This window comes from Accipiter gentilis, chromosome 15 (genome assembly GCF_929443795.1).
Source record: "Accipiter gentilis chromosome 15, bAccGen1.1, whole genome shotgun sequence".
NCBI classification, from domain to species: Eukaryota; Metazoa; Chordata; class Aves; order Accipitriformes; family Accipitridae; genus Astur; species Astur gentilis.
Window position 1 is genome coordinate 18,367,501 of NC_064894.1, and position 12,699 is coordinate 18,380,199.

Consider the following 12,699-nt stretch of genomic DNA (forward strand, 5'->3'; position numbering starts at 1 on the left):
TATTTATAATAGATTTCAGATTTTCTATTTCAGGTATGAAATATTTTATTTCATATCTGCTCATTTCATCAATAGCTTTATTTACTCAAGTGATTTTTTACAAAATACTTAAGTAGTATTTATTTAGTGCTTTGAAGATAAAGAACTGTATAAGTGCTTCAATACTGGTATTAATTTAGAGGCTCAGTCCAGCCAGGATTTTATTCTGGAAAGCCAGTTCAAGTAACTGCTTTTTTCATATTGCTATATATGTATAATTATAAATTTTAAGAAGGCACTGATCATTGAGTCTCCCATTACTATCTTTTGATTCCCACAGCTCCAAAAAGATCTGTCTTTATAAGTGTAATCAGTTCTTATTTTTCATTTCAGTTGTGTGTGTTTGTACAAGCAGTACATGTAAGCCTGTAGCTTAAAGATTTTTTTGCACAGTGATTCCATCTCCCCACTGTGGCAAAAAGTGCTGAACACTTACTAATTGTTTTCTGTGCATTGGTTTCACCTTTCTCCCCTGGTTTTCATTAGGTTCTGAGCTCATGCCCAAAGCCCTCTCCACCAGGATAGTGGGAGGCATTTGGTGGTTTTTCACACTTATCATCATTTCCTCGTACACTGCTAACCTAGCCGCCTTTCTGACAGTGGAACGTATGGAATCCCCTATTGATTCTGCTGACGATTTGGCCAAACAGACAAAGATAGAGTATGGGGCAGTTGAAGATGGTGCAACCATGACTTTCTTCAAGGTAAGTTTTATATTCTGTTTGAAAAGATGCTATATCCCGGTTGTGGGGGGAAAGTTTGTGCACCTTGCTGAGAAGCATCAGATATGATTCCCACTGCTGTCAAAAGCAGCTGAAAATCACTTTTTTGTGGATATTCAAGGTAGCAAATGAATCAAATGCAAAATCTCTCATGGGAAAAAAAGGCAATTTCTCTGACGATTTTTGCTTGAAGTATTGAATTTAAGCAGTGGAGTAGGTGAAGAAATCTGAACACTTTGTTCAGACAGATCTCCTATAGTTGTGTACAAGAATTAGGTTTGTTGGGTTTAAGAGTTACAGTATCAGTTCAATAGCATTATACTTAATTGTAGTCTTTTTTCAAGCAACCAGACTACACTAAGGATATTAGTGGCTGGACTGAGAAAAACCTTTTGGACTTCGTATTTTTGAGAAACTTTTGAATGAAATTTGGGGTCCATATAAAAACCTCAGATTATTCCAGTTTTTCTATTCCTTTTAACCTGTTACTAAGATAATTCAATTTGAAATATAGTGAAATATGCTGCATTTAAGTGGGCTTAAATTAGTGAGAAGTATGCATGAAGGGAGAGAAGATAGTTTGGTCTCTAACTCTTTGTATTTGATACCAGAGAGGTGTCTCAGATCTTCCAAAGAGAGAGGAATTTAACAATATTTGTCTGATCTTTGGTACATTTTGAAGACTTTTAGCTAGTATATTCTGTTTTTATAAGTTATTATGCTGTCACCTAAAGCTTTGTGGTGTCTCTTATATTGGCATTTGAAATTGGACAAATTGAGGTCCAAGACAACTTGTAAACTGGTGCAGAAATTGAAGAATGTGTGCTCAGTTCCTCTCATTGGATTCAGAGAGTGTAAAATTTGTTTAGATATCAAGGCTAAATTGTCACTATTTAATCTTATGACCTTAAAGCCAAACGAAGTGTACACATAGTTTTAATTTTTAAAAATAATTATAGGGCTTTCACCTTCTGCTTGGAAATAAAAATCAATTCAACTTCAGTATCTTGGAATGTTTTAGGTTGCTTAACTTATAGCACACATTGGGAAGGTTCCAAGTATTTTCACCAGAATATTTGTTGGAAAAGGAGCTGATGAAGTTAATAGAAGTAACTAATCAATTAGAGGTCTCTTGATGTCAGGAAATATGTGAAGCAGTTAAAAGAAACAGCACTGAAAGTTTAAAGACTGAGGTTTTTAGAAGTCAAAATGATTTTCATCTCAGGACATAAAGAGACAACAAAAGGTATATATTGAGTTACCGGAAAACACCACAGGGCTTTAATTTCTTTTTTGTCTGGCAGAAAACTTTGAAGTTGTTCCAGTTCAGATTCGAATTGTGGACTCTAAAATGTTAGGAAGCAAGTTCAAATTAGCAGTGTCTTTCCTTCTAGTTGCAAGAAGCACTCTTCTCTGCATCTTAATTTTTGGTTTTCTTTCTCCCCACCCTTAGTTCTCTGTCTTATTCCCTCTTTGTCTTTTGTTGTATGTGCGTAATCTGTGGGTTTTTTAAGCACACAGAGATTATTTTCTATTCCTCTGGGTGTTTTTCTCCTCTGTGTATTAATATACCGCTCCCTTTTCTGCACAATTCTTTCTCTCTGCTCTCTTTCTTCTTCTGTTTCTATTTATCTAGATGTGCTTTGTGTTTATCTAGTATATTGCACCCAAGAACTAGAGAGGACCTACTTCTAATGAAATAGCAATTGTACATCCTGCATGGAAGATTTTTGTTTGCAGTTAAAATAACCTAGACTTATACACAACAGAGTTATGGTGTCAGATCACATAATTGGTGTTGCTGTTAGTACATTAACAAGTTCTTCTCTTCACTATGAACGAAAACGAGAAATCAGAAAAAAACTTAGGATTTCTTTATTCAGCTGATACATTTAATGTCAAATTAAGGTTTATTCTGTTGGACAAATGTATTTTCTGGGTTTTATGTGTGAACAGATCATGGTTAGTAAGTATTTTGTGACATGAAAATGCACTGATAGGTAAGAATTTCTGTTCCAGCTAGCAACCAAATGATTCCAAATATTTTTCTTATGTTTACTGTCTTATCTAGTAGTATGTAAATTAATTGGTATTTTTTACCTAATGAAGTTGATCCAAACCTAAGCACTAGAAGTAGCTACAACTGTTCTTGTAGTTCAGGCAGTAAGTGAAAATCATGCTCAAAAAGAAAACTAAATGGAAACTATACAACCTCATTTGATTCATTCAGTGCCTGAAGCAACTTCTAGGTGGAAATTAGTTTGCTTGATGTAAACGCTATTCACTAGAGCTACCTGTGTAAAGAATACAATCTAATTAAATACATATTCCATGAAAGATAAACCAAAACATTTGTATACAGTCTATCTGTTAGTGTAAACTTTCTGGTAAAATTAGGTGGTTTTACCTAATGAGGCTGAGTTATCAGAAAACAGAATACTATAGTTCTGGTCAACATGGTATATCTGTATTTGTGTGTTTTCAAAATATACTTCCATTTTCTATAAGCAAATTGTTTCAGGAATATAATTTCCTTACGTGAAAAAAATGAAAATGCGAGAAACTATTTTAAAATAAGAGTGTAAGTGGAATTGCCTTAAAAGGTACTACTAGAGTTGAACAGCTCATATATACTACTACTAAATAATAATATAAAAACAGTTAAGAACAGAAAACTGGTAAAGGAAGACAAAAACCATCAGAAAAATAAGTGACAGAAGTAACACTGGAGGTAGCTAATATAGAAAAGCATAGATAGTATAGAAAAGACAGAGGAGTTGCATACGTTTTCTGCATTGTGTGTAAAAAAAACCAGGATAAATATTCACATTTTAAATTCCTTTCAGAATACTTTCTGTTTTATCAGTAAGCTAAAGGAGGGGTTTAAATGGTATGTATTACATTCTCTGATATATAGACAAGTGAATGTCAAGTAGGAAGTAACACTGCCTTTTTATATGGCATTAGGGAAACTACTAATGAACTATTGTGTCCTGTTCTGGTGATCACACTTCAAAAATATGTTTAAAATTGGAAAGAGTTCATTAAAGGTGAAAGAATGACGGTAGGTTTGGAAATAAGCATTGTAGTTAGAGGTTAAAGAAGATTGGTCTGTTTAATCTGCTGAAGAGGTTAAGAGGTGACTTGATCATGGTCTGTAAGTGCCTTAATGGGAATGAGACTTTTGACAGTAGATGACTGTTTAATCTAGCAGAAAAAGCCATAATGAGATCTAATGTTTCAAAGCTGAAGTTAGGCAGATTCAGACTAGAAATAAGGTGCATATATTTGAGAGTGAGAGTAATTAACCACTGGTATAACTTGTCTAGGAGTGGGCTGGATTCATCCATCACATGCAGCCATTGTAAGGAAAATAGATACAGCATAGCTCAAACATGTTATGCTTTTGATTTAGTGGCTACTCAGTGAAATAGATAGCCTTCATTATACAGGAGCTCAGATTAGATTTTAGTAGTCCCCTCCTACTTAAAAAATCTATGAGAGTATGAGTTCTGGGGGGGTTGCACAAAGATGATTGAGAGGATAAATTTATCATCTGTGTATGTTTTTCCTTAGCTGCTTTGTCTTGTTTTAATGAGAGTGGATTGAGTAAAACAGTGGCATTAAGCTGCAACAAGAAGTGAAGGCACCAGATGGTTTCCTAATGTTAAATAAAATTATCATATCTTGGTAATAGTTATTAGTTCCAATCACAGTGAGGCTCAGTGGCTGCCCATGAGACTGACAGTAATTTCTGCATAAATTATCTATATAGCAGTCCATTGAATTCTTTCTTAAAAAAACTTTGGAAGCTGGCCAAAGCTGTGTGGTGCTAAAACAAAAGAAGAACATTTTTTGAAGGAGAACATAAATGGGAATCAGACAAACAAAGTGCTAGATTAAAACCTGCTAAAGTTAAAATCTTGGAGAGGGAGAGCACAGGGAATATAGGTTGAAAATGCTCTTACCCTTGTGAGTCAAATATCCCTGTGAAATAGCTTCAATGAAAAAGGAGAATGTTGTCTCCAGAGGTTTATTAGGTCCTCCAGATCATTGTATGCCTCCTTATGGTCTGAGAAAGACGACGTTACAACTCCTTTTAGAAGCCAGAAAGGGAAGGAAATTTTCAGTGCTCTCTCGTCTTAAGATCTACTTATCTTGTCTGAGCATGGAAAGGAAGTAGTTTTACAAATCTGTTACATGCCTGGTGGGTCTGGTGGGCCATTTCATTGGGCATAACAAAGAAAACCTTAGTATTATCCAAGAATTAGAAGGAAAGAAATGTGAAAGTAAATTCTAAGCCATATCTGCTGCTAGGCTCGTAGTTTCCACTCAAATTGTGGAGTTTTTCTTAGTTTCCAACTTCTCTTCCTCTCGGGTGCTTTTGTCATTATTGACCATTTTAAAGTTTCAGAAGCCTATCTTCTTTCCTGTTTGGAATAAAATAAAAAGCATTTATTATTTTCATGAAAGGTACTTATCTCACACTAACTGTTCTTGGATAACAATCTCAGTTTTTTTCATTGCCTTTGATTTCTCTGGTCTCTCAGTCTATGTTTCTCAAAATCTCAGTGTCTGTTTTGTTGCTGAATGACAGTTCTGAAATTGAGAACAACAATGTTAATCCCGCCCTGCTTCTAATTGTACCACAGTTCTCCATCCTCACACACAAAGAAACTACGACAGCACATATGCTTATATGTGGTCTACAATTTTAAGATTCTTTTTTTCTGAAGTCACTGTGTACCTTTGCTTTGTTATAATTTTTCATATCTGTGCCTTTCAATGTCAGAATTTTTTTCTTTCTATGTTTTTGTACAGTACCATGCACAATATAACTTTTCTCAGTCATGCTTACTAGGCATTTGCATACCAAATAGTAAAAAACAAAGTAATTTTTCGTTCTCTAGTAGCAGATTAGTGTCATTACTTCCATATCACAAATTAAAGGTCTTCTCAGATCTTTGTGAGAGTTGTATATTTTATATCCTTGTTTTGCTGATAAGGAAGCTGAAGCACAAAAAGGGAATGCATCTTTTTCAAGATCACTTGGTAAAAGGCAGATAGGGGACTAATTCAGGAAAGCTGACTCACACACCTTAGAATTATCTGATAGACTATTCTATTTATGATTTACATTTGCCATTTTATTTCCTTTTCTTCTTCAGGACCCATTTTTTGCAGTCCTGCTCTACCTTTCTACAACATCTTCCATTGCTTCCTGCACTGCTTTTTCTCGACAAAGATCCCTGCTGCTGACCCTTTTCAGTTTCCCCCGCCTTGTGTTTTACACTAGCCATTTTGTTACCATCTCTCTCAGGAAATTTTGGGGGGCAACAATTCATTGCTTGTGTGTCTATCTTCCTCTTCCAAATTCTCAGCCTATTGTTAAAGGAAATAGCATGAAGCTCTACCTATACATTGCAAAATCTCAGAAATAGTGTCTCCAGGCTGAAAGAAGGAGCTGTAGGGGAATTTTCCCACTGCTTGCAACTGGAGTACAAGTGACAGATCCCCTGACATAAATGAAAGAATAGCAGCAAGAATAAAGGTATGAATGCCATGCAGTTGTCATGAATGATGTTGGCATTGACATGCATAAAGCCAGTATAACTTCAGTGGGTTTTTCAAACCTGGGTTTGAACATTGTAATAGACAAATGGCATTTATATGTTTAACAAATAAGTATGCATGTACAAGCACATGGGCATATACACACATAGAACCTTTAGCTGAATGCTGCAAATAAAACATTATGAAGTTTAGGAATGCGTGTCAATTATTTGGTGGAATTGTTGCAAGTCAAAGATGAAAGAAACAACACTTCTGAGCTTCTCAAATATCCACTGACTGACAGTGACTAATGGAAAACAATTTTTTGAGTCCCAGCCTCCATGTGCTGATCTGAATAATGCTTAAAAAGTAATTGGTAGCAGATACCACAGATACATGTTCAGATTGCTTTAAAATTATTTTGCTTTATAAATAAGTTGCATTTGAATGTAACAAATAGAGACTTGTTCTTCTGCATAAAAACACATGGCACTTTTGACTTAAAAGGGAATTGAATATAAATACCATGTATTCTTTTTTTCTTCTTCTTCTTTTTGACTGTCACGGTTTGGGCCTATTTGCTAGAAACACATACAGTTGAAATGCATTATTTCCCTTTTCCCATGATTATTCCCTTGTTGTAGGAACACCTACTCAGTTAACCACTACTACTTTGAATGTGCAAAAAAAGCAGGCACAGCTGCAAACCTGTAAAGCAAGGTCTGTGGTGGCTCCAAACACTTAAGAGAACTGAATCTGCAATGACAGTCTGTGAGAATGAGATATAGGCTTTGTCCAGAGACCTCAAAACACCTCTGCCTCACTAGGTTCTACTTATTTCCTTAAAAGATCAAAGAAGCTAGGAAGAGGTAGGTAGGTTAGATGATGCATTAACACAGACTATAACAAGGGCAGCCGTGCATTTGAATTCTAAATAGAAGAAATTCAGATAAATTTGGTACCATTAAGTTCTTTGCGGTGTGCTGTCTTTCTTTTGAATCAGAGGGCAGAAAGCAGAACTAATTCATATAAAAGGCCTCATTCCAACCAACTCTCCAGGTACTGGGACAAAGTGACTGAAATGGTTTTATGATGTCTTGACCGTTCCTCCTTCTCTGGGGTTGTCAGAGCCATTACTGTTCCTGCAGTAAATAAGAGCATATGTTTGGCTGCCTGTTGCATCTCAGTGCTGAGGCATGAAACTAAAAATAGATGGAATGTGGTAGAAATCCACTACCTTTCCACCCTTGCCTTTGTCCATGCCCGTGGCTTTTCCCTCCCCTTTCCCCATTCCTCATTCCTTGTACCCTTTTCCCCTGTTCCTACATTATGGGCTGAAAAAGATGAACACAAGGACTAGTCAACTTTTCATTTCTGCAAAGATTTATAGTGCATTATGCCATATATCCAGATAGTATGCACTCTTAATAAGCTGCTTGATAGCATGCTGTATTCATGAATAATTATGCTTCAAAATCACAAGATTCATATTTATCATTTACACCTGCATCTAGCTACAGCTCTTAGAAACTGATGAAATACATACAAATGCTTTTTGTGGTCCTCTCAAAGAAATATACATAACTTTCCAGTGAAATCAAGATTAGTCACTCACAACAATTAAAATATTGAATTAAATAGTTAACATATGAAATGGGTCCCCACTAGTTATCTTTGAAAGAAAGTCAGAGAGACATCAAAAATAAATTAAAAGTTGGCAATAGGAAAAGTCATCTTTGCCTTTGGAACAATTAATATTTTCCACAGCTCAGCATCTGTTTCTGCCTTACCTCAAATATTCATAGGAGAAAAAGTTTTATGCTGATCTCCCCACAGAACTTGCAGGTGGGCCAAACTATGTAACTTATGATCCCATCTGGTTTTCCTATTCCGTAAGTATTTCTCAGTGTGAATATAATGTAGAGCTAAAACGAACATACCAGCAAGAAGCTGACATTTGTATTATTTTTCAGAATTGCATCTGACAACAATATGCATTAATTAGTGCACATGCATTAATGATCCATACTGTATGTACATGATGGGGTTTGTCTGAATAAAGCTGGTCTTTCTCAGTGTATAAGGTACGGTAAAATATAGCAAGATCTAATTGCCACTTGGATAGAAATATAGGATACAAGAGATCAGAGCCCGGGGCAGGGTGGGAAAATACTAATAAACTGTTCATTTGTCTGCACAAAATCAAGCCTGATGTTATACAAATACTATCCAGACCACACTTTGAGTCCTGAATTGTGTCAGGGTTTTTTGTCAGCGCAAGTCAAGAATTTCTACCAAATGTAGCTTATTCAGAGGAATATTATAATCTAGATATTTGAAAAATCATTTTGTAGTTAAGAGAAACCCATTCTGTCTTTTTTTTTTTTTTTTTTTTTTTTGAGAATATATAGTGATGCCACTGAAGACAAGAAAAGTAGGGGCTTGTTCCTTTGAAGTCAGGTGGAGTTTAATCAGTACTAATCACTGCAAATTGCTTCTGGTCATATCTCTCAAAAGTTTTCTTGTTGTGTTGTTTTGGGATCAACTTAAGCCAGTCTAACCGTGAGTAGTCCAGCCCCTTCTGCCTTCAGCCTCAAGCTCTATTGGCTCTACATACCACAGGGCTGTGGCAAGAGTCAGTCCAGCTTTCTGATCCAATTGAAAATGAATCTTTTTTTATTGTTGCATGTTTACTTTTCAGTTGTGAAGAAAGCTGCCCTGGCTGCTAGAATGCTAGAACTGATGCGAGGAGAGCAGAGGGTGTCCCTTTCCATGGCAGGGTGATCTTTTATCACCCTGCTAAATGTGAAAGCCACTGGGAATCCACACCCTTTGGGAAGGAAGTTATGTTGCCTAGACGTTTGGAGGTGTGAGGGTGAGAAAATCAACAGCAATGTAATTGCTGATACTTCCAGAATGTATGTTGTCCTTATGTACTATTGTAGATTTTGTTTTAACTGCTAAGCCATTTTGTTTCCTTTCCTTCACCCGATGTGCTTCACTTTCTGGCCTCTTCAGGGCCTGTAATGCCACTGCTGACAGGATCAGTTGTAAGACGATGACTGAACTCTGGGTTCTGATCATAGGTTTGGTGGCAAGGCTTTTTCCTCAGAAATGCATAACCTAATTGCTGTCTAAACTTATCACCTTTCTCTCCTTCTCCTGCTGCTTTCCCCCAGGAGGCAGGGCAACAACACTTTCCTTTTCTCTTTTCAGCTTTTCTCTCTTTATGTCTTAGATCATGAGCAAGGTGAGAAAGGGAACTGAACTAGATCATAGAGAATCCTTCAGCTGCAAACAGCATTCTGTATGAAAGACAGATTTCAGAGTTAGGGTTTGCTGAGAGTACATCTAAGAACATTTTTAACTATCAGAGTCTGAAAAAAAAAAATCATCCTGCTCTTCAAAGCAAATAGATCTATCACCAAGTAGCCATGTAAAGTTTGCAGATTTGATCTATGACTCATCCTGGGAATGTGATTCAGAAACAATTCTCTAGAGTGAACTGTCTCTTAGTTTAGCCAGTTTTGTGTGAGGTCCTGCCATATGAGCAACCTTCAGTGTTGAGTTCATGCCCACTGAAGCAGCTTGAAAGCCTCCATTCATTAGCAGAGGTGAACTCTTGGTTCCGCCTTGTCAGTTTATATATGATACTACTGAGGTATTGTCCAACTGCATTAGCATTGCTTTGTGTAGAGAAATATTTCCAGTGCCAGAATTGCCCGCGATACTACCTGAAGTCTTATTATACTGATTAATTTCTTCTCCAGAGTTATTAATTGCTCCAAAGAGAATGCTTGTTGAGATTGGTTAAATGACCCCTTTTGCAATACACCTGTGGTAATAATTACATAAGCTTTATTGAGTATCGATGCCTTTTAAGCATTTTTCACTATCCATGCATTAATTGAACTTGCATTTAATGTATTTGAGATCCTTAATCTGCACAATATAGATTACTGATTTATAAAAAAATATACTAAACCATGCTTTAGAATCATAGAATCATAGAAACATTTAGGTCGGAAAAGAACCTTAAGATCATCAAGTCCAAGCATTATCCTAACACTACCAAGTCCACCACTAAACCATGTCCCTAAGCACCACATCTACACGTCTTTTAAATATCTCCATGGATGGTGACTCTACCACTTCCCTGGGAGCCTGTTCCAATGCTTGACAACACTTTCAGTAAAGCAATTTTTCCTAATATCCAGTCTAAACCTCCCCTGGTGCAACTTGAGGCTGTTTCCTCTCGTGCTATCACTTGCTACTTGGGAGAAGAGACCAACCCCCATGTCACTACAACCTTTTTTCAGGTAGTTGTAGAGAGCGATCAGGTCTCCCCTGAGCCTCCTTGTCTCCAGGCTAAACGATTCCAGTTCCCTCAGCTGCTTCTCAGAAGACTTGTTCTCTAGACCCTTCACCAGCTTCATTGCTCTTCTTTGGACATGCTCCAACATGTCAATGTCTTTCTTGCAGTGAGGGGTCCAAAACTGAACACAGTATTTGAGGTGTGGCCTCACCAGTGCCGAGTACAGGGGGACAATCACCTCCCTGCTCCTGCTGGCCACACTATTTCTGATACAGGCCAGGATGCCGTTGGCCTTCTTGGCCACCTGGGCACACTGCTGGCTCATATTCAGCCGGCTGTTGACCACACCTCCAGGTCCTTTTCTGCTGGGCAGCTTTCCAGCCACTCTTCCCCAAGCCTGTAGTGTTGCATGGGGCTGTTGTGACCCAAGTGCAGGACACAGCACTTGCCCTTGTTGAACCTCATACAATTGGCCTCGGCTCATTAATCCAGCCTGTCCAGATCCCTCTGCAGAGCCTTCCTTCCCTCAACCAGATCAACACTCCCTCCCAACTTGGTGTCACCTGCAAACTTCCTGAAGATGCACTCGATTCCCTCATCCAGATCATCAATAAAGATATTAAACAGAACTGGCCCCAAAACGGAGCACTGCAAAACACCACTTGTGACCGGCTGCCAGCTGGATTTAACTCCATTAACCACCACTCTTTGGGCCTGTTCATCCAGCCATTTTTTTACCCAGCAAAGAGTACACTGGCCATGAGCAGCCATTTCTTTATGATCAGAGTAGCCTACTGATCAGAGGATTATCTGCCCATGAACATGTTGGACCAAAGATAAGCAAGATATTTCTTAGCATTTTTTTTATTTGTTCAGCTGTGGCATGTGATCTTTCAATTTACTTATCAATTGTTTGTATAGGAAATTATGGGAGAGTTATCTTTTCTCACATCTTAAAAGTAGAGACAGTCACTCATAATAATGGTGATGGTCATAAATAATATGTTCTTTTATGCTGAATTTGACTTACGTTCTCAAAATAGATATTTAAATATAATTGGCAACAAAAATCCAGTTAAGTTATTATGTGAATTCTGTCATGAGTCACTTTGATTTGAGGGGACCATGAGAGCTTTTATTATATTAATACATACTATTAGTAAACTATTATTTTTACTTAGAAACTAGGCATTATGAAAATTAACAAAGGATATAGTATTGCTTACCTTAAAATATTTGTATTTGAGTAGTCTATCTTTGCATTTGAGAACTGAAAGCAGCTCCCCCTCAATGAGCTATAAAATACAGCAAATATCCTGGAGGCCTTTGAAGACAACTTTTTTGGTCTTTCTTTGAAGAACTCTTACTTTCTTGTGCAACAGAAGGCCAGTGGTAAGATAGAAACTGTTCTGTTCCTCTTTCTGTTGCTCTTACCGTCTTTCTCTTTCTCTTTCATTTTTTATTTTTTGATAGAAGAGACACTTACCTTCCTTGACTTACAAGAAATCTTCCAAAACTCTTAAGAAGCTTCTATATGACATGTCTGATAGAAGTTGCATGTACTCTTTCATACATTTCCACTTTCTGAAAAAGGAAAATGCCATCCCTAAAGGAACTTCCCGTGAAGAAGGAAGATTAGCACCAAACATTTTCTGTGATTTGTTTGGAAGGCTATCTAGCTCTTCTTTTACCCTTTTACCTTATCTGGCAAAGAAACTCTCAGAATAGTTTCTTTGATGCTAGAATTTCTATCTAAGCCTGTCCAGGTAGTTATCATTCAAGTGTATTTTTATTCAGGTTGAATTGCTAAGGAATTTTCTTGGATTGAACAAACCAACAGTTTGGTTCCTTAATTTATTTTATGGTTACACCTAGTATTTCTGATGCAGCCTTTGTTCCTGAAGTACAGGGATGTTGAGCATAGTTCATTACATATGTGCAATCCAACAATTGTATTCTAGTCAGGGGTTTGACTACCCATAAAATAAGAAGTTAGCAGAGGAAACACTGCAATTTCAGTTATAGCTTCCTCTTCCAGTCACAGGTGCCTCATACAAGAAATCTCTCTTT

At 37.0% G+C, this 12,699-nt stretch overlaps 1 protein-coding gene across 2 annotated transcripts in view; it reads left to right on the forward strand.

Annotated features, from left to right (window-relative positions):
• GRIK2 (glutamate ionotropic receptor kainate type subunit 2) overlaps positions 1 to 12,699 on the forward strand; it is a 424,554-nt gene that overhangs the window by 329,946 nt on the left and 81,909 nt on the right. For both annotated transcript variants that reach the window (XM_049818325.1, XM_049818326.1), the window contains one exon: positions 526 to 743. In XM_049818325.1, coding sequence (XP_049674282.1) covers positions 526 to 743 — 218 coding nt within the window. The remainder of the gene's footprint in view (positions 1 to 525; positions 744 to 12,699) is intronic.